The sequence below is a fragment of the Drosophila tropicalis genome, unplaced genomic scaffold (assembly GCF_018151085.1).
Source record: "Drosophila tropicalis isolate 14030-0801.00 unplaced genomic scaffold, ASM1815108v1 contig_878, whole genome shotgun sequence".
NCBI classification, from domain to species: Eukaryota; Metazoa; Arthropoda; class Insecta; order Diptera; family Drosophilidae; genus Drosophila; species Drosophila tropicalis.
In genome coordinates, this window is record NW_027173374.1 from 14,230,677 (window position 1) to 14,255,169 (window position 24,493).

The following is a 24,493-nucleotide window of genomic DNA, read 5'->3' on the forward strand; positions in this document are numbered from 1 at the left end:
AATCTAATATAAATATGTATGTGTTTCGATTTAAGTTTTGTATATGCAACTATTTTAAATAAAAATTTTGAAAAATCCATAAAAATATAAGTAGTTGACGAATTGTTTTTCATATAAAGCAATTATTTATTGAATAACATTAATAGTAATAGGAACTTTGTGAGTGTTTTATTTTGGTGGTTACGTGCTTGAGTTGGACATGGAATGCCCCCAGAGAATTAGTCAAAGTCGTAAAAGTTTTGCGTATTTTAGCCAAAGTCAGTTGTCGACAGCCAAGATCGTTTCGTGTTGAGCATCGCATTGACCCAAATCAGCATCCGTGAGTCACTGGTCATAAAATCCACATCCACATATACATATATACAATCCACATATACATACATCCCATCTCAACTCATCGTCTTTGTCGCCACTTCTCTCTACTCGAGAGCATTCAGAAATGGTGCTATGGAGCCAATATCTTCGCAATCGGGTATGGCTTTGCCTTTGAACTTGAGACAGGATTCGGCACAGGTCTGGCCCTGGAAGTAATCGCCGAACATCTTCTTGCACTGGGCACAATTGTTGAGGCAAATCTGTATGAAATCGATGCCACCCATGGGATCTGTTGAATATATAGAAAAATATACCGTTAAGATCAATGGAATTACACATTTGTAAGTTGAGTGAGATCATTTACCAAAACGCTTGCCATAGTGTCCAATGGAGGGAAGGGCTTCGCCGGCATCCATTAAGCTTAGAATGCAATAGCTCAGCAACAGAATGGTCATCAGTGTGTTTATCTTTGAAGAGTACATGATGGCTAAGAATAGTTAAGATGGTATAGGCCTTTATTTTCTATTAAAAGATTCAGATCCGTTGTGCTCCAAGTGCAAAGCAGAAATAATTAATATTGCTCGTTTGTCTTTTTATTTTATACAAAAAACCCAATCGCAGATGAGAAAGAAACAACAACAACAAAACAACATCCGAAGCCGGTCTCGGTCTCGGTCTCTGTCTGCTTCTCGGTCTGGGGGTCTCTGGGAGCGCAGACGGTCCAGCCCAAGTGGCGCTAAAGTACGTCAGATCTTTTTTCTCTTCTCTTTTCAAACAAAAGCGAAATCAATACAAATTCAATAATATAAAAATACAAATAAAAAAAATCAATTTCAATATGTTTGCTAAACGTATGCAAATTTACAAGTCTCTGTGTGTTGTGTGTGCTACGCAAAAAAAAAAAAAACTTTAACTTCAATTCGTACTATAATTGTGAGCCATTTTGTTGTTATTCCCATTTTTACATAATTATCAATTTAGCATTTTACGATATTCATTTTTGTGTTGGGCATTAAACTAGAAAATTATGAATTATTTATGGAATGCGTTGAATAGTGTTAAAATGTATAAATTAACTACCTGCTACCAATTACGATTGATCAAAGAAACTGATCCGAAAACTAATTTAATGGGATATTTGTTTAATACCCTTGCCATAAAGCGGATACATCGATGATGACCAAAATTATACATCGTTATAAATAAAGTAAAGAAAGAATTGATGACAAGTACTTGAATAAATCTTAAAATTGGTGAAAAACTTAAGAGAAGGTCGATAAAGAGGAAATTGCTTTCAGCAAATTTGATTTAAAAAATAAGTGAGAAATAAGTGAGTAAAGAAAAGTGTATAGAAACTTCGATATAGATAAATTTAGCTAAATATTTTGTTGTTTTCGTTTATTTAAAAAGAAGATCTAATGAAAGGCCATTCCAATTTTAGTTCTAACAAGAATTTATGTATAATTTGATGTAATTGCTTTCTAACTATCTAATTGATATTCACATTTAAGTTATTGGAGAGAAAAATTTCCCCCATTTTCAAGAACAAAATGTTAAAAAAAATGGCATTTTAAAGAAAACTGCAGAGAAAGTAATACATATTTAGCAGGAAGTATCAATCGCCGAACTCTTACTGATCCCCTTATTCCAAAGAAAAAAAACTACATATCTGTTTATAATTAATGCAAATTATATGCGGCGATCGGTTGTAAATTAATGGCGCTGTGATTGCAGTAAAAATATTGTAAAACGTAGAACGGAGCAGCAGCAGTTGGCTGGCCTGAAGCTCTTTTGTCTGTCTGGTTTCAGTCTCAGCCCCCCAAGAGCAACTCCAACCGGACACGCAGACCCTAAAGCCATGCCTTTAACTGGTTTTTGGGGTGTCGCACTTTTAAAAAATGTCAATAAAATGAAACACAACAACAACAAGAACAAAAATGATCAACAAACTAAAAACTTTACAAATATGTATCGTGGGAAAATTTAAAGTTATGCTAATTTTATGCAATTTGTTTGTTTCCTAACTAATAGCCAACACGCGCCATCTTATGAGTAATGCTGATCGATCTCGCTTTGATTTACACATACATCAAAATACGTCATAGCAGCCACTTTGTGGGCGTGACACTTGAGAATAAGCTAAGCTTTTTTTGGCTAAGTGATCCGTTGATGACGTACATGGAATAGTACTCGATGTCAAGACTTACCGGTAGTTTGGTTTTTCGGTTTTTTTCTTTGCTCTAGACACGGGTGTGGGCGCGATGTTTGCCGTTGGCAACAAGTTTGTTTGCTGAAAACTGGTTCTAGAACGACTCTGTGTCGGATTGCAGAGTTCTTGTCGTATTTATACAAACATACGGATTGGGAATTGTCAGGCGAATTAATCAATTTAACTGAGCTAAACAAAACACATCTAATTGAATACTCGTATGGGGAGCAGGCTGGCGAAAAGTCACTTCCGCTGGCGGTCGATAGACACTTTCTTGAGTGGTTTTCACAGCGGTGCCACTGACACTGCCACTGGATGTTACTTAGCCAGTTTAATTGCGTTTCTTTTTAAGTATTACTTTTATTATTTCTTTTTTTTCGGTGGCAGCTATAGAGCAGAGTCAATAGTAAGTACGAACAGGAAATCAAACTTCTTAACTGCATAATCTTGGATAGTTGCTTAAAAATACGGATTAATAGTGGCTAAACACGGCAGCCAATTCATTTCCTCCTTTATGTATTATTCTAATCGAGGCTGTAAATGGAAAAGTTTCACTTAGTAAAATAAATCATTATAAGAATTAGATTAGCGTTTCAAAGCATACAGTATCACTGTAGAATTGTACTTTAATGGTTTTTCTCTTTGGAAACTTCAGTGGGAAAAATTAAATTATCGAAAAGCTTACTTTATTGAGAATTTTCGTACAATTAGTAGAAATTTAGAACATTATTACTGATTAATATATTAAAGAAACTGACGATTTTAAAATAGGGATTGAAATTTTCAGCCAAAGAAAGCTGCTTTCTCGTTTTATTTCTTAGTTTCATTGTGAAATTCAGTTCATAAAAACAAAATAATTATGTATTTATATCAAAACATAATTAGTTCAGTGAACAGGACTTTTATTTGATTCGATTAGGTCTGATTTGTGGTATCTCTTTGTGATGAATATTATAACGTTTAATTTTTGAACAATTGCAAAAATCTTATTCTTGAACATTGGTTTTGTTGTGCGTACGCGTAGCATATTATTTGTTGAAATTTCTATAGTTGAATTTAACGGACTCAAAATGAGTTTATTTTTTACCACATCTGGCAGCTCACAAAAATTGACAAAGCAGTTTTAGTCAAGCAGTTGATTAAGCAGTTCGCAACGGAAAATTTAAAATTGCAAGGCAACTGGTAGAAAGTGAAAGAGTAAACCAAAATAAATAGAGAAAAATATTTTGAGAAAAACAGTTGAGAAATAAAATATGAATTGAAATGTTTTGAACTTCTTCTTTGCACAAATCCTTCAAGGACGTATTTTAGTGGCAATCAATCTCTCTTCAATAGAAAACTCATTATTAAAGTGTTGGCCAAATTAAGTTTTCGTTTTTTTGTTTGCGCACTGAACGTTTGGCCCAAAAATTGTTGCCAGCCTTTTACTTGTTCCTTGTTGGCCAAAAAGCCACAACAGCAAACATTTCCACCGTTGGCCAGGTTGAAAGTGAGTGTGAGTGTGCGTGGCAGACAAGGGCTTGTGGGTGTGCTGCCACATTGAAAGTATTGGCATGCCAACATCAACGCCATCGAATGGCGAAAACTTTTATTAGTTGCAGCAGCAGCTTCAATTCATTGCACACTCCACCTCCACACACTTGCCACAGAACAGGGAGTAAATCAGTAAACGATTTTACCCATAGCGCAGCAATTTTTATAGCAATTTTTTCTACTACTACATACATACGTAGAACTTTTATTTTAAGCCAAGCCAAGCCAAGCCAAGCCAGGCCAAGCCAACTTGGTTGAATCGGGGCTTTATTTATGAACTTTGTTACTAGCATCACCATACATTGCATTCGCTTCTTTTGTGAACTCCAGCTACATATTTCAGGCACGTAAGCATTAAATTTTTTATCTTTCCTTAGTCCTTTTTTTTTTTTTGCTTTTCGTTTTGGTTTTGTTGCCACACAATATGTTCATTGTGCCAGTGATTTTAGCTTCAAGATAGAAGACATCTATAGTCTATATACATATGTGTGTATGTACCTACTTATATTGGCAGCTAGCCGGGCATGACAAAAGCCCAATGAAGCCTATTTGTTGCCGGAGAAAACTTTGTGTCAGGTTGAATAAAACTTGATTTATTTAAATCTATAGTTAAGCTGGCAACGCTCGTTGTGTAAAAGTGGAAAATAAATCCTTAATATGTGCATAGTTTTCAACCTTGTGCTCTTGTTAATAATAAAGTTTTAAGAGTAAATTTAACTGACTATGAGACCCAAAAATACATGCAGCCAAGAGTATAATTAGTAACTCTAAACCTTTTTCTTGCCTCACTGCACACACACACAGCCAGGACACAGGACACGGGACATGGGTTAAACAAAACTAACGAGGGAAAGGGCCCAGGCCGTCCTGTCGTATGCGTAATGAAGCTAACCCTACCACTCCCACTGCCCCCCTTCATCTACAGTATTTGCCATGGCATGCGAAAAAAAACGTGTTAATCCACAAACTAATTTGATGTTAATGTGAGCGAGGAACGGAAGGAGTTACTTGGCACTGAGACAAGGTGGTAAAAGTGGAAATGGTCTTGCCTGGCTTTCGGGGGCTGAGTTGAGCTGTTTTAATTGTTTTCCAGCTCACTTTACACCGGCGGCGACGACGACGGTTTTTTTTTTTTATTTTGTGGGGCTTTAAAAGCCATTTTGAAGTGGCCAGGTCATTAGAGCGTGAACGAAATTATGCACAAGACTTAAAGACGTAATCGTGAGCTGAGAATTAGTTTCATCCTGCTGTATGAAACGAAAATCTCAAGGCAACTTGCACTTCACTTCACTCCACTCCACTCCACTACGTTCCACTCGCAGTCCGCACACTCAGCAGAATACTCGATGGAGGCCACCCGTCGCGCTCGATGCCCGCTCAAAATGAAATCAGTGAAATGCTGGAAATTAAAAAATAACGAGATAATTAAAAGCTACCCCGCAGATATTTACGTGTGGGTGTGCATATGTGTGTGTGAGAGTGTGTCTCCTTGCTCACGTAACACTGCTTAAGTGGCGGCATTGAGGCCAAAGTACACTCTATGTGTGTGTGTGTGGGTGTATGCCTACAGAATGACACTGTGCCTTCTGCCTTTCAAGGTAGGTGGATGGATGGGCTATGCCGGTCACACACAGACATACAGACACTTTCTGTCTTAATCCTGCCGTTTACCCTGCCCTGCCAACTCCTCATCGTTCATGTTTAATGTTGCTTCACTTTGTATTTGACTCGCAGCTGCTTTTGTTTTTGTCCTTTGTTTATTTGCTTTCAGATTCATGCTGTGCGAATATATTTGCTGTATCTGCTTTATTTGCTAATTGCTTTTTGGGGTTTCTGTTTTGGCTATATAAATAGGCATATAATTGCATATTATGCGATTGCCGTGCAAATGGGAACACTCAATTAGATTTTCTTGTTCCAATTTCGAAAGAAACCAAACTTTAAGAACTTTTGTTGTGCTTTATAGTTCAGGACTGTGAAGGGAGGTATTCTTTGCCATCAAAAGTATTTTAGAGCAAAAAAAAAGAACACGAAGGGCATACGAAACGTTATTAATTTGTCAGCAAACAACTTTTCCAGCCCATTGCATACCCCATTTCGCAGTTAAAATAAAGAAATAATCGATTTTCATTTGCATACCATAAATATTTAAATGTTGTAATAAATATTTAAAACATTTTTAATAAACATTTTGTTTATTAATATTTCAGCTTTTGGCTGGGGTTAGCTTCCAGGTATTTATCAAGTCAAATTCATTGGTTGTAAATGTACATAATTAATATTGATGTGCTTTTAAATGCCTGAATTATCTGGAGTCTGTAATTAATTTGTTTATTAATGCATTTGTTGTTGTTGGTTTTTTTTTTTTTTTTTTTTTTTTTTTGCTGCCTTTAGCAGTTGTGCTTTGCATTTCAGACCGAGCATATTGGTTTATACTTATCGAGTTTAATGCATTTGCCAAAGCCATCTATTTTGTGGTAAATGCAGCATTTAAAATCAAATGAAATATTTGCATCCTTGTTTTATTACATTTTTTTTTGTTGAGTTTGTTGCCCATTTACTTTAATTCAATTGTAAACTATTTTAATTTGCTGCAAAGTGCTTGTCATTTAGACTCAAAAACCGCAAATTAAATAAACCATAAACCGAAAATTATTATTTTTTTTTTAAATTGCTGATCATTTTCGTTGATGAAGTCTCACTAAATGCTGTCAGTTAATAAATTTTTAGCATTTTCCAGGCTTTATCGGGTGGCCTAGAATGCCGTTGGCCTAAATCCCATGGCAACGTTTGTTAATTAACAAATACAACATAAATTGGGTTGATGTTAAAAAAGGTGCCGAAGCGGAGCGGAGAGTGCAGTGGGAAGGTGTCCAAAATGCATACCACGGCAAAGCTGTCAACCATTTATTTCCCCAACCTAGACACACACCCACACACACATACTCACACCTTTCATCCCCTGCTAGTCTGATCCCATGCCATTCTATTCAGCTTGCTCTCATGTGCCAATATGCCTGAGTGCCGAAATATGTCGTACCTTTGCTCCATGTGTCAGCTATTGGAGCAAAATTGGGACGAATTTCAAAAATTTTGGAGCTTGAACTGGTCCAGTGGACAGAAAGAAGTCCGTATGTTGGGTAGCATGGTCAGAGGGTAGTTTCATACAGATGACTAGCTGGCTGGACTATATGAAATTTTTCTTGATGAATCTTTTTCCATGTGTGTGGAGCTGTGTTTGTGTGTGTGTGTGTGTGTGGCTTTGCGTTGACATTTCAATGTTTGCCGAGTCAGAGCCGGGGCTAATGCAATGAAAACTTGCACTTTGCTTTAGTTTCTATTTGACTTTTTCTCTGTTTTTGCATTTGTTCTATTTTTGCTGTTCTCTCTCTGTGTGTTATGACAACTTAAACCTAAAGTCAGATAACTTAACCTTTCAATATGACAATTGTTAACAAAATTAGACAAGAAAACATAGAGAGAATTGCAACTCTCATTGAAGACAATTTCTTGAATATAACTTAACATTTTTATTATAAAGAAATAAAAATAATAGTAGACAAACAAATTTAAAGCTATTTATGTAAATCTGAAGCTCTAAATTGGATTTGCTTTTACTTTAGGTTAAAAGAGTAACCAAGTCTCCTAACAACAATGAGTAAACTTGACTAAACTAATCAAAGATTGCTTGTTTAATGTGCAATAAAGTTTAAAAATCTAGCTGCATTTGCTTGATAGTCAAAGCTTTTGCAATGAGAAGGCATATTTTAATATTTTGTGGCAGCTTCAAAGAGAGCAGACAGCAGAAAATGTTGCATAGCTTTAGGCGTTTCGAAATTAAAGTCTCCAGTAAAAAGGATAGCCTGGCGGCTGACACTTTATTGAATCTGGCAAGTGAGACTCACTCACTCTCTCTCTCTCTCTCTCTGATGTTTCCCGCTTGCTGCCATTTACCCAAAAATAGCCTTCAAGTAACTTGGGCAACTTCCAACACGTCGTCGTCCTTCTTTTTGTGTGTGTGTTTCGTTTCTTTTTGTTTGGCGTCCTTCGCGTGCGCATTGTAAAAGTTTTTCCTGAGATGCCACGATGCCTTTTTTTATTTGAGTTTTCACTTACCTAGCGCTTAAGTGTTTCTTTGGCCGGGACCATTTGCCATTTGTTTTGGGCCAACATGCCCCAGCATCAGTCGATGTGAAAAGTTTCTGGCCAAGGTGGTTCGCGATGGTCTAGGCCCACATTTATGATTATTGCTTTTGCCGAGCTCAGCCCCACTTAAGCCCTTAATGGTAATTTTAAGCATATTTTGGCCTAAAATCTTTCTTTGCTTTTGATTTAAAGCCAAAACAAGACTTCATCACAGATATGTATCAATGTCTCGTATGCCATCGGGGCAACCCTCTGTGCCAGCAGCTGCTGCTGCTGCTGCTCTCCCTCTCTGTCCCGGGAAGTGCACTTCACTTTGTCTAATTGTAAAATAAATAAATGAGATAAAAACGTGAAGCACCAAAGAAGAAAAGGGGAAAACGGCAACAAAAAAAACCTTGGATAGGAAATGAAAAATTGTGCACGAGCTGCTAACCGCACACAGATGCATACACATTCGCACATACATATAAACTCACTTGCAGTTACTTCCTTCTTCATCTCCGTTTGCTTTGCCGCAAGTGCAATGTGTGAGTCAGGCTGAGGCCGTTGCCGTCGCCGTCACCGGGAAGAGAAATTGTCGAAAATAATAAATCAAAGTGACACATCCTTGGTCTCCTTTTCCAGTGTTGCCCCCCACCAAAGACAGTCAGCACCTGGCTAAGCCGTAGCAAGAAGACAAGCTTTCAATTTCAACGCTCAACAAGCAGACGACAAGGTATGCCTGACGTCTGACTGACTCCGTTGACTGACTGACTGTTAGGCAGACAGACAAACTGAAGGAGTATGCCTGCAACAAGATGCAGTTACACCAGCCCCATAAGCCGATTCCCCCTTTTTAAGCCACTCAGCCTTTTGTTTTTGCACCACCCTCATCATATTGTGATTGTCAGACAAGACGACGAAGTTGCTTAAGTACTTTGCGGCCAAAATGGCTTGCCATTGCAATTTAGATAAATTTTAATTTTAATAAAGTGTTTGCATTGCACTCGTGGCCCTCTCAGGCTTCTGCTCTGCACTGATACTTGCCAGAATTATGAATTAATTATCACAGCTGTTGGTCGTTCACTTAGGATTTCGTTTTGCTTTCGGTTTTGGTTGCTGCTCTGCCTTGACTTTGGGCTTGGATTTCAACTTGGGCGGTTTTGGTGGCACAGCATAGTAGAGTTCACCAATTTGTCGAATGGTTTTATTGACCAAGCCCTCTTCCAGGGCCTCCTTTATGTTTTTATGACAAACAGCAGGCGGAAAGCCCGTTTTGATGCTCACCAAGCGGCCCACTTCCTGAATGGTTGCGGCGTGTGAGATTTCTCCTAGGGCAGCCAGTACCAGTTCGTAAGTATTGCGAATAGTTCGATCATGGTAAATGAGAGCCATTAAAATAAGAAATATATTTTCGATTTTGTGTTTTCAAGTGAAACAAATATCAACAAATGCTTTGGTTTTGTGCAAAATTTACAATCTTAGTTATGCTTGGGGGACCACAAAACATTACCACAGGAGAGTATTTTGCCAGCTCATTCGTTCATTCATTCCATTCCGTAATTGAATACGAGGGTTGTTCTTAAGCTTTGACAAACAGATAACAGTTGGTGTATGATACATTTGACAAATCTACATTAAATTTCAGTCAGCTCTCGTTTGGTCTCCGAGCATTATCGAGTGTATACTAGTCGGGTTATCAGCTCGTATATATCCCTTTTTACTGACTCAAAAGGCTACATAATGGCGATTTGCAAACCTAATAATACGCTGCCAAACAATGCCAAAAAGTTCAAAAGGCGGCCAACCATTTTTTTTGGGCCAACAATTTGAATGAAGCTCACAAATTGAATAAAAAAAGGCCATCGCTCTCGTAGTTCAAGCTGAAAAACTGCTGGCCGTGATAAAATCATCCGTTTTTGTTCTCATTCTCCTCTGAAGAAAGTTTTTTTTCTCTCGCTCTCTTCTATTTTGCCAGTTTCTACTTGCCGTCGCTTGGCCACGTTTTGCGTTTTATGGGCCACAATGTTGTAGGATGAAAATAAATTTTTATTGCCCCAGCGAATTCAATAAAGTCAAAGCGTGGAATAGAGACGAAATGGAGCTGAAGGGATGGGGCTGAAGTTAGCTGACTTCTTAATTAAATAGATTTTCAGGGAGCAAGTTTCGAGACCAAATGCCAAAATGTCAGAGTCTGGATATTTGTGTTGGCACAATTTTTTGTACATATTTATCTGCAGCTTAAATATTTACGTATCTAATTGCAACATATTATATGTAATTTATGTAAATTTTGCCTGCCATCATTTGCAGTCCGACAAAAACTAGTGGGTGGTTGGGTTCGGATTAAAGGCGGAGCTGGGCGTGACCGAGAGCGCATTACATTAAATCAAATTTGAATGCATTGACCAAAGCTGCGCAATTTCCAAACATAATGCGGCAGGATAATACATATTAGTGCATTTGTCTGTTTCACTGTGTATTGTGTGTGTGTGTGTGTGTGTGTGTCTGAATTGAATTTAATTTTATGCATTTGCTATATCAACGCATAAATTATGATAAAAGGCATAAAATATGCATTCTACCGAGCTGCCGGAGTAGGAGCATTTACTATATAAAACGGAAGTCCAAGTAAATTATGTTGATAGTCCGGCAGAGGATGGTAAGAGATGCCTGTGAATAGGGTTTGACTTGGATGATGGAAGGGCCGGCTAAAATTTATGCATAAAACCAAGTCAAAGATCACAACTGGACACACACAAACACAGATGCCTCACTCGAATTAGCGACGAACACAAATATTTATGACCAACTGGGGAGAGGCGAGGAAAAAGTTAAAGCACTTCAGGTAAATGTTCAACCTGCCCCCAAGGGCCACCTGTTCGCAGTTGGTTGTCAAAAGGCGAAACGGGAATGACAAACGGGCTACTGGAACACTGGCTAATCCAACTGAATGCCAATTTGGCACACATGCAGACAAGCTTTTGACTTTGCCCCTGCCCCTTCTCTCTCTCTCTCAAACTCTTTCTTCTATTCTATTCTATTCTCTTCTCTACTCGCTTTCTGCACATACTGAATTTGGCTCGTTCAATTAGTTGACGACTCTGGATGTCTCGTTGGCTTCGTCAACATGGAGGCATCCCATGCCCAGCCACTGTCGCTGTTTTATTAATGTGTCCTACCAAGTCTTTATAGTCAAGAAATACATGAATTGCAAAAAAAAAAAAATATATACATATACATATAAAAAGAGAGAAAAACCCATAGGACAAGCGAAAATGCAAACTAATTGAAAACACTTCAAAGGACATCAATATCAAGGCCCTGTCCCCGCTGTTGGCATTTGATAATTGTCAAAGCGAAACGAACCAGCCAACCAAAAAGAAAGTAAAAAACTTGTCTACAATTTAACAAAAAAAGGAGCGAAATAGCCATGCCTTCAAGCCGTACTTTTAATACACTTCTATTTACATATGTAATCAATTGTGTTCTTAGATTGTATTAAATAAATAAGAGAGGAGAAAAAGCGCAAAAAAAGTGAATTTTGGGGTTTGTCTCAAATGCATTGATAACTTAAATCAGTTGACTAATATATAAACCTTATAAAATAGGCTGAAAGAGTCGTCAAGAGAGTCGATTCAAACTCGCTTGACCACAGAAGGGTAATTTTTGCTCTCAATTTGTGTTGCCTACTTTTAGGTAAAAGCTATTAGTTACTTCATTTGGAAGGGTATAATAAATAAATAAATGGAAACGCTCGAACAATGGCAGCTATGTAACTTATGCTTTCTGGGTTTCGACAATGAAATCAGAGCCATGTCAAAATTAAAAATATTTGCACATCCCTTTACTAAAAACAACAAACGCAAAACATTTCTATCTAAACATTCGTGTATTCACATTGTTTTCTTTTCTCTGTTGCTTGCTTTTGTTGTGTATTCCTTTTTTTTGGTTTTGTTTCGTATGCTTCTCTATATATGTATGTATATAAAATATTCAGTTACTTTAGTGTTTATACTAACTAAATGGGTAGGGGATGGATATAGTTTTAGATTCGTTCAGGTGAGCCAAGCATACATACATTGATCTCTGTATGGGATGTCTATGCGTGTGTGTGTGTGTGTGTATGCATCATATCTATCAACCCCTGGAACAATAAGTTGATAAAATCCTTTTCATTTTGTGTGTGGCTGTGTGTGTGTGTGTGTCCGGTTTGCTGCGAAATCAATTTACAACGGAAGCTTGCTTACATAACCTCTCCCTGGAGACATATAATCCTGTTTATACGAGTATGTGCAGATGATGTCCTTCGTCTCTGCATCTTTCTATCTCTCTGCTTGCCTTCAAGGTCTATTTCAGCTTCAAATGGGAAATTGTGTTTTCCTTTGGCATTTCACAAAATATCACAGGTAAAAGTCTAAGGACAATGTCAGCATATCCTTTGCTGCTGTGCTCTGTTGTAGTTGGTTGGTACTTTTGCATATCGGTCACAATGTCCTTTGGCTTGGCACGTGCAGACAACAAAACCCAACAAAACTTATCACCCCCACCCTTTCCCCCTTTGGCCACTGGCCACCGATGCATGTGTGTGTGTGTGTGTGTGTAAAGGCTTCGATTGCATTTTATAATACGGTTATGCCTGCAGTATTTATTTTTCCTCCAGTTTGATATTGTTTGTTGTGAAAATTTCATAAATATTAACATGCTGTCAGCTGCAGTTTGCTTTGTGTTGTCTTTGTAATAGTCTAACTAAATGAAAATCATCATCATCATCATCATCATCATCATCAACATGGAGCATATAAATATGTATGCATGCATGTGCTGAGAAGTGATTTTCTTTTTGTGTATGGCATTTAATTACAGCTCCCACAGAAGCTGCTGGCATATCTGGCGTATGCGTATGTTTTGTCAGCGTATTCAGCTTGGTAATGGAAATGTTTTGAACGTTTCTTTGAATTTATATTTCTACATATCTATATGTGGTTGTGGTTGATCAATCATGAAATTCATTTCCAAGAGAAAGGTCATAAGCAATGATTTTCAATTGATAGTTTCCGTTGCTGATGTTTCCATTTAAAACAAATTAAATATTTATTTCACTTTGCTCGATGTGTGACCTGAAAAATATAAATTTTACTTACATAAACAAATGCTAAATGAAAATGCTCCCCCTTTTAATACATAAACATATATACACAAGTCTAAGAGGAAATATTAGTTCGTTCATTTTCAATTCTGCATTGCAAATTAATTCAAATTGCACTTAAAGATCTTAAGACTGAAAGGCAAAAGTCATAACTTTTTAGCTTTTAAAAACTTAAAAATTAAAAAGTTAGAGAAAAACAGCAAACAGTGGTTAATCTAAAACGAATTCTCATGCAAATAGCTGGTAGCTTTAATTTAAATTTAGTCATTTGGTCTGCGGGTCAAAGTCAAAGAGAAAAAGTCAATGGTTACTTTTACTTACAAAAAAAACTCTTGAAGCTTGAATATGCAAACTGATTATGTCGACTTTGTGCCCCTGGGAGCAGATACTTTGTGAGCAGTTAGTTAGTTAGTTAGTTAGTTAGTTAGACTGACTCCTAGCCTGAAGTGGATTAAAGACACCAAAAGCCACTCAAAGTCAGTTTGGGGCAGAAAGAGAAACAGAATCGGAAGGACTTTTCAATGGGCACTCAAAGTTTATAAAAGTTTGAGCGCAACAATAAGATAAGTAGAGGGTCCTTTGGTAGCTTTTATTCAGCTGCTGCTGCTGCAACTCCTGCAGTCAAAGTTATCCTGGCAACATTGCGTCAATTCAATTGATTTGCTTTTGAAGTGCAATGCGTTTTTAAGCGCTGCACAAATAAAACTAATGCAATGTATGCCCCCAGAAGTTGGTTAAGTGATTTGGCAAAAAAATAAAAGTTTGGCTAATGAAATTAAATCCAACTGCAAGGATTGTATTCAGTCTCACTCAATCTCTTTCTCTTTCGCATTTTTATCTTTTTCAATTAAACTGATTGATTTTTCGCATTTTGTGCTTGCCCAGCTCTTGCTGCTTAAGCTTTAAATTCAGTTTGGCAAACATTTCCGGCACAAGACACAAGAAGAGGTGGAGTTGGCGGAGGAAGAGTCGGAGGAGGCTATAATTTACGTTCTTCTTCTGTTTTTTCTCTGCCACATTCCTTTTATATACATTTTTTATTGGTATTTTCATTCTGCGTAACAAGTTTTTTGGCTAATTTATTGCGATCGACGCCTCGTAAATTGTAGGCAAGTCCTTGCCGTGTTCGTGTCCATGCCCGTGTCCGTGTTCATGGCCAGTGAGCAATGAGCATGTTAATGTCAATATTAATGCTCAGCTAGAGCAATAAGGCAAACAACTCACGAATTTAATTTATTTTTCAGCATTAAGAGGAGGAAATTTTGGAGCTTCATCACAACATAATCCAGTTTAATTAGCCTCAATTGTCAGTGTCATAAAGTGCAGATTCTCCGTCTTTCTCTCTCTCTTTCTCCAAATAATCTCCCGCAGGACACTTGACAAATAAGTCAGCCTGTCAAACTGTAACTTGGCAGGTGACTCCATCATTGAACAACAACAACTCCCTCTTCTATTTGGCTCATTGGCAAATTAATTAGCTGCCAATTTGCCGAAAAGTTTCCAACATCTTTTAGGAGGGTATGATAGGGAATGGGCATTGGACACCCAAGTTTAATTGCGTTTTTGTGCTTGAAGTGTTTTGGATCTGTCCCAAGCTCATTATGTACAACTTTTGGGTATATTTCTGAAGAGTTTCCGTTTGACGTTGACAGCGCAAGGCACCACATGAAACGAACCGCAAAACTAACAAGACCCTGGAATTCATGCAACCACTAACAACCACGACAAATGCTAACAAGAACGTTAAGATGTTCGCCCTGTTGGCAGTTGAAAAACGGCATTTGGGTTTATTGAAGCGTTATGAAATCTTGAAAGGCGGAAAATGTTATTTGTCTTGCCAACAAAAACAACTCTAGCGACTACAACAAACATGTGCTAAGGGCATAAAAGGTGTTTGGTTTTACAAATCGTTGGGAAATGTCTGTTTGTGCATTTGTGTGGATGCTGTCACTGTGTAAGCCAAGCATACGATGCTGGCCATACAATAAGAAACAGGAAATGGGCAAAACCAAACTGAGCACGCACCATCTAAATTAATCAATGAACTAAATTTGCTAAATTTCTATGAACATTAGTCACAATCACAATGACTCAAGTCAAGAATTTTTAGCCACAACCATAGTGATACTTTACTACTTTTCCCATAAAATTTTGTCGTACATATTTGAAATGTAAATTTCTTTTGCATAGAATCTGACACATAAAGTTTAGTGAAATCGTTGAAGCATTCGCTTTCAATTAAACTTTGGCAACATTCTTTCACAGGTAGATTGTCTGAAAACTCTTGGCTAAACCTATTTGGATGGCCTCACATAAATATGCACATACTAATGTATAGGTGGGTATATAAAAAGTATTTACGACACGTGCTAACTTTGATTGTCTTTGCCAGCATCGGCGTCTTTCTATCGTCCTCGTTCTCGTCCTCGCTCTATACGAAACACCTGCCCACATACTCACACACACACACAAACTGCCACAAAATTGTTTTTTTTTTTTTATATACTTAGATCCTGTCAGTGCTGCTGACTTGCAACTATCTCACGTTTTGTTCTTGTCGATGTGAGCGTATAAATCAGATGACGACCCTTGCAGAAAAAGCAAGTTCTATTTCTTGGGCTAGTTGTTGGTTTTGTTTCTTTTCTCAGCTCTGCTCGGCAACTTAAGTAACGCAATCAGCTTGAGTGCTTTTTCCAATTTGCCTGGAGCCCAGAATCAACCGAATGTATGAATGTATGTACATAGTTCTATTCATAGTCGCTTTGCCGTTTTTCATGGAAACGAAAATTGCATTTAAATAAAACACAAATCTAGTTCATTGTCCAACAACAAAAAGCAAATTGAGTTATTTAATTTGTCTGGCAATTACTACTAACAAACTCGAACTCATGCTATATGCATTTTCAACATAACAATGAACATGAAATTGAAATATGTATTTGAAATTCCTACAATATGCATGAATACATTCACTCAGTGGCCCAGTCAGCAATCATTATAATAATAATAATAATAATACCAATCATGGTAATGCGCTTAAATTCATTAGTGCAATAAACCATAAGAGTGAAAACCAAAGTGGACTATTGAAGTATTTATCGAGAAGGACGAGCGAAAACAGCCAATGAATTCACAATTTCTGTTGCATTCTCATTTCCTTTTCCGTTGCTACAAATACAAGTGCATAGAGTATTGCATATATGCATTTCCGCTCTGATCTGATGCCATTTCCATACATCGACAACGTAAAGAAATGTATAAAGCGAGAATACCATTTGAAATGCCATCAAAATTGTATAGCATTTTTGTTGATTTGACGGAAGTAAACATTTGACAAAAAGATGTAAAAAAAAAAGGGAAAACGTTGAGTGCCATGAAATGTATATTCGATTCAGAGCCCAAGGCAAGAGACAGCTGCATCCCATCGCTTTGATTTGCTCCCAAAGGGTTAATAATATTCATCATATTTAGCTGTAGGCCATATAATTTCGTCTTGCAATTATATAGTTTATTTTGATTCCCTCACATCCTCAGCATCATGCTGGGAAAGAACTAGAAATTCTGTTATCGACAGCCGAAAATTTATATGCATAGTTCAATGATTTTCGTTATGGCAAATGCAATTTGTGCTGTAAACGCGTGCCCAATCTTAAATGTGGCATATTCGAATCGAACATTATTCTCATATGCCAACAACATACGTAGTGGTAGAAAGAGGAAAACGAATGGAGGGACAGGGAGTGAAAAAATGCATTTTCATGCAATACTGACGCCGACGATGCGTCCGCCTAATGAGGCTAATGTAGAGTCATGTTTGTGTAGAGTCGCGTCTATATGCATGTGTGTGTGTGTGTATGACTGTCAATGTGTTTGTGAGTTAAAAATGGCTGCTGCTGCTGCTCTATGCTGCTCAACTAAGCATATCGACGTCAATAAATCATCCAATAATGCGCTGATGCTGATGCCTTTGCAGTCCTGGGTGCAAAATGCCAAACCGGGAGTAGAGCATGAGTGTATGTCTTTTGCCATTTCCGGAGTTACATACGAGCCAGTTCTAGCTTCATCTCCATCTCCAGCTCCAGCTCCGCCACTGGCTCTGAGTGCTTTTTAACTTGCCCTCTCCCTTTTCTCACTCTCCATCTTCATCACCATCTCTCTCACTTACTGTCTGGGCTGCTTTGGCGCACTTATGTTTGCAGATTGTCAGCATAAAATGCAAGAAGAGAGCATTTCACAGATTGAATTTTATTCGGTTGCGGTTATTTCAACCATTACGAGTGTGCTGAGTTGGTTCGGGGCCGCAAGTGGCTGGAGTGCATGCATCAATTTACTAAATGAAGCTTATGTGTAGCTGATACTCTATGGCTGTGGCTGTGGCTGTGGCAAACTAGCAAAACGTTTCGTCGGTCTAAATGGCAAGTGTCTGCTTCGAGTTGCATTTTCTGCTGGCGTCAATGTTGTTTCTTCGTGCAATCTCGCAGTTTTGCAATTTCGCCCCTCCGCCAAAGTTCATTAAGTTTCATTTGTTTTGTCAGTTGAGGCCACGCCCAAGTACTTACCCTGCATATAGTAGATCTTCGTTGAAATTAGCTTGGCATGAACTATTTAAGCTAATCATTTCATCGCTTATGCACGACAGCATCCACCAAACTAGGCTACTAAGTGAAGTCGTGTGCAAAAATATCGCGTGAATATTATGTCTGCCTGTCAACGTTAATGCGATTTCGATGCTATGATTCGATTGAAGCCAATTGACAGATTGCCTTCACTATAATGGACGTGGCGACGTTGTCAGCCAGGCAACGGCATAAGCGATTAAATTGTGTAAGCTAATTTAATGTTCTGCTAGAATCTGGAACTTGGATTTCAATTCGATTTTTCCTATAGTTTATGGCCCTACTTAAAAGTATACTACAATTCTCTCTAATTTCTCTCTGCTCGGCATACAATCAGAGAATCGGTTGTTGGTTAGCTCAACTCTTAATTAGACTAATTAAAACGGACAACCGACCCGTTGCATTAATAACCTGCAAAAGCAGCATCCTTCCTTTAGCCCGTGATGAACGAAGCCAGCCACAAAGCATTTATGCAAATCAAAACGATGGGTGTGCAAGTCAAGATTCTAGGCTTAAACCAACTGCCATGACAACGTGGCTATATACATATGTACGTACGTTTGTAGGATGCATTGGACATTCAATTTGAAGGCACAAATTGATAATTAGATATGTGGTGAGTGCAAAATGCAGAAGCGTGTGGATTGTGTGGCCTTTGTCATGTAATTAACAGCATAATTGTCATTTGGCATTTTCCTCATTTTCTTTATTTTGCATTTGCTGTGCACTCATTATCATATACAATTTGTATATATGTACGTACAAAGTATATTCTCCTTTGTACTATGTTGAGGCAATTAAATACACATTTTATACATGTTATTAACATGCATGGGCAATGCCAGAGAGCACTTCAAAGAAAAAACGGGAACCCTTTACTTTTTGTCTCGTCTTGTGCTTACTTTTGTATATTTTATACGAAAAGTCTTTTCTTTTAGATTTTTGTCTTTTTATTTTTAAATATTGCGACTCGTTTTCAATTTCTTAGCATTTGCATTTTTGGCTTTGACAATTCCCTTTCTTGTTTGCCGGCTCCATCCCTTTTTGGACTCTTTCACTCTGTCTGTGTCCTTATTTTGCTCTCTTTCTGTCAGTCTATTGACATGGGACTGGACCATCCGTCCGGTAAAGCAAGTTGCCAAGTGCCCAATTCCTCTCCTCCGCTTGGGCTATGAATTTCCGTTTCCGGTGCCTTGCGACACGCTTCTCAAAGTGCACTCAAGTGAAAAAAGTGCCTTTCAACTTATTTTCCTGTTTCTGTATCTATTCCGCCATCTTTGCCGTCTCCCCCATTCCCCCACTTGGTATTTTAGTTCTTTTAGTTTGCTTCTTCTTCATCTTCTTTGTTTCATGCTTTTTCCTTTTGATTAGATTTTTATTCTCATGAATTTTCATTTCCGTTCGTGAATTTTTTTATATATGTCCAAATGCTCCATTATCTATGTATTCGTCAATGAATTCCTTAGAGTAGCGTCGATAAACAAAAAGGCAATGACAGAGAAAATGAAAGAACCAAAGAACCAAAAGCAGAGAGATAGGGAGAGACAAAGAGTTACAATAAATAAATACCAAATAAGGCATAGCTCCGAGCTGAACTTTGAGCTAAACAATTGAAAATGCAGGCTCTGTCTATCGATGTGTTTGTATCTGTGTATTCCCCGTCGTACGACTTAATGCACATTTCAAATTACCGGCCAGTTGTTGACCTGATTACAAAACAGCTCCCTGCGGCGCCACCAACATTAACTCCCCCTACACGATCCCTCACACCCACAAACCCGCGCCCATCCCGGGCATAACTCAAGCCTTTAGCTTTTCAATCGATGCTGCAACTATCTATTAATTTAGCGCCGTTTTAATTAAACCTGACAATATTTTTTCTTTCCACCGTTTTCCATTTTTTTTATGCGATAATTATTTTGTGGGCAAGGATTATTGTAATATTGATTACATAATCGACAAATAACGGCCAAGGGAAATGGCAGGCAGATACTTGCAGGAATCGAACGAAGGAATGGGCGGATTGTTTATTGAAGCGAAATTAATTACGTCTCTTGAAGGGCAAGGTAAATCACAGGGCCGACAAAATTTTATCCTTGCACATTTTCTGCTGCACTCGAAGAGATGACATATATTAATAATTAATTAACATGAACTTTCAATTATTTCTCGGATTAAATGAACTTCCGACTAATAGGTTCATAATTTAAATGGTAAAAAATTAAAGAAGACGAAGTTGTAAATGGATAGGTATCTAATAACATTACTATTGCACAAGAACTATAACAAACAATAGAATTTGTTTTCTCAGATGGATTAGTTTCAGGTAACAGTTTAGTTATTTTTAGTTTAGTATTTTTAAAGAATCTAACTTAGACATGCCATCAGAAGGGGAAGGCAAAAGCGAATATTGATTAATAATCAGTGTAAGAAACAATTAATCATGTCCTCATGTGCTTTAGCTATTTTGAAGCCTATACATTAATCTATTGTGTGGACATATTGGCAAAGACTTTTGTCTCCACTTTTATTGTCATTTCCATTAAGATGGCATGTTGCCCAGGAGCAGCTAACTACATATTCTCATTTAGAGTCTCATAAATGTTTTCAGTTTGAATTTGCCATGTTCACTCAATTGCCTGCGTTTCCACTTGAATTGGTATCTGTTTGCTCATGGCAACGCTTGCCAGATGACAACTACAAATCGGCACATACACACACACGAATCTATACACATCGTCCTGAAAGCTGATCAACGTTCAGTGAACAAAAACAAAGGCATGTGTCGACTAAAGGGAACGCGAGAACACACACACACGAACACCAAAAAATGGATAAAGGCAGAATCGGAGCAATAGCTGGGACAAATTAACAAGTCGTAGTTTGCGACAGAGCGTAAAGATAGCATTCCAATTCCAGGACCATGACATTTTCTCTATATATGTAGAGATGTCCTCAACTTCAATTCACCTTTTCATTCTTTTTACTTTCGTGGCATACAAAGACCAGCAAGTTGCGTGGAAATCAATGAAAGCCACATTCAACAATTTAATTCCATTCAATGGCTGACTGACGACTAAACGACCGGGACAAAGGCTTTTTGTGTTAAATAGTTGAACGGTGCTAGGAATTATAATGAATTCAACACCCCCTCACATGTTGCACATTGACTTGACGAAAGGGCTGCAAAAGGGGTTGGTGCGAAGGCAAACCTGTGATAATTCAAATAATCATGCTAGAGACAGGCAGAGTCATAGCCACATTGCAGCATCCGGCATCAGCATCCTGCAGCATCCTCCCATCATCCGTGCAGGCAATGCAAAAGCACTTTATTTAAGTGAGTCCCACATGAATTGCACTTGCCTGGCTGCCTCTCTGGCTGGTCTCTCCTCTCTGACTGTTTGTATTTGTAACACTTCTTTGCATTTTTTATACACTGTCTTTATAAAGGATGCACACACACACACACACATACAAACATAAACACACTGGCTCACACACACACATATACATCGTGGCAGCCGCATCAAGTGCCTTTGGCAGCAGCTGTTTGGAATGGCATGCCTGGTAGCGTAGGGTAGGATCGGGTTGGGTTGGGTAGATGTGGTTTGGTCTGGGATTGGGTCTCCGGCACCAACCCTCTCTCTGTGGTTGTGGTAGTCCGCGCTTGCTCATTATGTTAAGTTGGCTTTGCATCTGCTGGATGTTTGCTCTACAAGAGAAACCCTAAAAGCTCCCAGACCCCATCACCCGAACACAAACTCAGATTCCGTTTACGACTTAAAGCAAACATTTGCATGAAAACTGCTTGCCAAATCAATTGACAATATGCTTAAATTTTTAATAATTATTATGAATATTCTTTTAATCTTTTAGCAAAGCTATAAATGTTTATGCCAAGTGCTTAGTTGCTGTTACAAAAGTCATTCACCATTTTCGTATAGATGTAATTTGAAAACTTTAATTAAAAGCAATGCCGACCAGTTGACCTAACCACAAAGACAGATAGATAGATGGAAAGACAGACATAGTGAGAGAGAGAGAGAGTGAGAGAGGGAGAGGGAGGGGAAAGAGACGGAGCCATGGAAACAGTTGGGAGCCATGTGCAAACGCATCAAAGGCAAAATTTGCATTCGCCAGGAATTGTGCAGATAATGTCCTACGCACATGACCTCCATCCTCCTATCTAACTCTAACTACACTGGGTTGTTATTAAATGCAAGTGCATGACATGCGGTGCTGTGTATGTGTGTGTGTGGGCTATGTGTGTGTTTGTCCGCCTTGCAGAGGAGGTTTTAGAAGGGGTCTAAGAGGCTGGCGACCTAAATTTACTCTTCTTTTATTTAATCTTTGAATAGATAGACGACCTTTTGAATCATTTCAAACCTTTTTTGTCAATAGTATGAAATTGACAATAATTTCTCCTCTGAAACCCCCAGATAATCCTACTGGACCGCCACTGGCGTATGTGTGTGAGCATTACAACTACATTTGAAATAGGTGGCCTGGGTTTGTATGGGATACAACTGTATGTATGGTGTAACCTCTTGCAGTTTTGGGGTTTTGAATTTGCTTTAATTGCATTATTGTCAGTGTGGCCGGTTGCTGTTTGGTCCCGAGCTGATTGCCTGGCATTGTCTCTGTTGCTCAACTTTATTCCTTTGCACAGTTCGTGTTTATTTGCTAGCCTACCAAGCAGCTTTAACTAATTGAAATCGATTTTGTCCAGCAAATGGAACAAAAGATTAAAACAGACAGAGACAGGCATAGAGCAATAGATTGCTAAAGAGGGAGAGAGGCCAAGGGGTAAAAGTAAAGAAGGTAAAGCCCATCCTCGAGTGCTGTCATTGAGAATCATGTTAGCGTTAAGCCTAAATACTACACACATAAAGTGCACTGTGCACTTCGCATGCGGTTCTATTATCGATTTTGGCCCTGATAAAATTTGCATTAGTCTTAAGTGCACTTCGACTTGAACTCTAAGCAAAAATAAAGCTGTCTTCCTGATAATGGTGAATGCATTGTGTGTATTTACTGCAATGCGTAACCGCATGGCAATTAATGCCACAACCGTGCACAATGGCCAAAAACTATGGCGAAACAATTGCAAATTACCATTTTAATTGTTCAGAACATTATGCACATGTAATCCTAAACCAGCAACTGAAACTTTACGCCCCAAATGTGCGATTGGAGGTTCGATATGGCTAACAAAGTTTCAAGCACGCACCTTAATTAGCTCGAGTTTTGTGTCGGTTGTTGTTGTTGAAGGATAAGCGTACAAGGATTCAGCATGTGCCCAAGCAATCACTTCATTTATCTGGTAGCTTTAAAACTTCTCTGATTTTGATAAAGGGTTCAACAGAATCAACTAAACTCTTAAAAATATTGTCATGTTCTCTCACATTATATATTGATGGGTCTTTGACTGGGTAATATATGTATGTATGTAAATCTTAATATTATTTCTCCCAGCGGCTGTAAAATTTCTGTAAATACAAAATTCTAAGATATCTCTACTTTAAGAAGCTGAATCTAAGCCAAATTTTCGAGTTCTTCATTATTTTGATGTAGTCGTTTCACCTCCTTTTTAAAACAGAAAAAGGAGTTTCAAAAAACCGTCCACAATTTTCGAACTGCAGAGAATCAAGGTTGTCATTTGCTTTAAGACTTCAAAGAGAAGTTGTCGACTTTTGCAATAGCAGGTAAACACGGTGAATCATTATGAGCGATGTGGTGTGTGTGTGTTTGTGTGTCTGTGTGTATTAGAGTGTGTCAAAGGCATCTTGCGGTCAAGTTTACCTAGTGAAATTGCAACCACAGTGCGGTGCCAACTTTCATCTCCAACTCCTGTAGTGAGTTCAAACTTCAACTTCAACTGATTGTCTCGATGACATCGGTTCGTTCATCCTGGGACTTTCCTGGGGTTTGTCTATCAATGGCGACCGCTGGCTTGTGGTTAAGTTAGTCTGCAATACCATTCGATTGATTTGGTTTGCTCTCATTTGCTTGCATAAATATTTGCACAGTTGCCAGCAAAGAGGGAGATACATACAATATATAGAGTGGGACAGATAGAGGCAGTGGGAGGGAGAAAGGAATGGCGTTTGTGTTAGTTTAAGAGATGGAGATAAATTTGGTTTTAATGAAATTACCACGATTTGATTTTGTTTGTTTTTACACATCTTTTATTTAATTAATTTGCTGATATTTGAATTTCGGCTCGACGCACTCGTCTGCCAATTCCATTCCATTCTATTTTTTTGTTGTTAAATAAGTATTTATATTTACCTAAGGTAGCCCCATACAATTTTATTGTTGATTATCTATTTAATTAAATTCAATATTTATCATAATTGTTGAAATAAATGTGGCAACAATCGAACGAAAAATTGTTTAAGTGAAAGTTCAAACTAATAAATAAAATAACTATACTTATATATATTTAGATCTCGAAAAAGCGAGAGACTTTTCGCCATTTCTCTATGCCAATTGAGTGGGACACTTTCGTTTCAAGTTAATAAGTTGTAATAATATTCCATATAA

At 38.0% G+C, this 24,493-nt stretch overlaps 2 protein-coding genes and 1 long non-coding RNA gene across 3 annotated transcripts; all 3 read right to left on the reverse strand.

Annotated features, from left to right (window-relative positions):
* Positions 1 to 188: 188 nt before the first annotated feature.
* Positions 189 to 2,611, reverse strand: Eh (Eclosion hormone). Its single transcript, XM_068300338.1, has 3 exons — positions 2,523 to 2,611; positions 680 to 802; positions 189 to 604 (listed from the first exon to the last, which is right to left on the reverse strand). The coding sequence occupies exons 2-3, from the start codon at positions 795 to 797 to the stop codon at positions 420 to 422; spliced, it is 303 nt and encodes a 100-aa protein (XP_068156439.1). The 5' UTR covers positions 798 to 802; positions 2,523 to 2,611; the 3' UTR covers positions 189 to 419.
* A 5,358-nt stretch (positions 2,612 to 7,969) lies between these two features.
* On the reverse strand, positions 7,970 to 8,820 carry LOC137584779 (uncharacterized). Its single transcript, XR_011033500.1, has 3 exons — positions 8,680 to 8,820; positions 8,174 to 8,520; positions 7,970 to 8,102 (listed from the first exon to the last, which is right to left on the reverse strand). It is a non-coding gene; the product is annotated as an uncharacterized lncRNA (long non-coding RNA).
* A 287-nt stretch (positions 8,821 to 9,107) lies between these two features.
* Positions 9,108 to 9,628, reverse strand: LOC137584777 (uncharacterized). Its single transcript, XM_068300337.1, has one exon. It carries the CDS (start codon positions 9,575 to 9,577, stop codon positions 9,266 to 9,268), a length of 312 nt encoding a protein of 103 aa, XP_068156438.1. The 5' UTR covers positions 9,578 to 9,628; the 3' UTR covers positions 9,108 to 9,265.
* Positions 9,629 to 24,493: the final 14,865 nt, after the last annotated feature.

Coding starts and splice junctions, on each gene's coding strand:
- LOC137584777 (XM_068300337.1), bottom strand. CDS start 9,577: ATGGCTCTCATTTACCATGATCGAACTATTCGCAATACTTACGAACTG.
- Eh (XM_068300338.1), bottom strand. CDS start 797: ATGTACTCTTCAAAGATAAACACACTGATGACCATTCTGTTGCTGAGC. Junction 605..679: donor ACACTATGGCAAGCGTTTTG/GTAAATGATCTC, acceptor TATATTCAACAG/ATCCCATGGGTGGCATCGAT.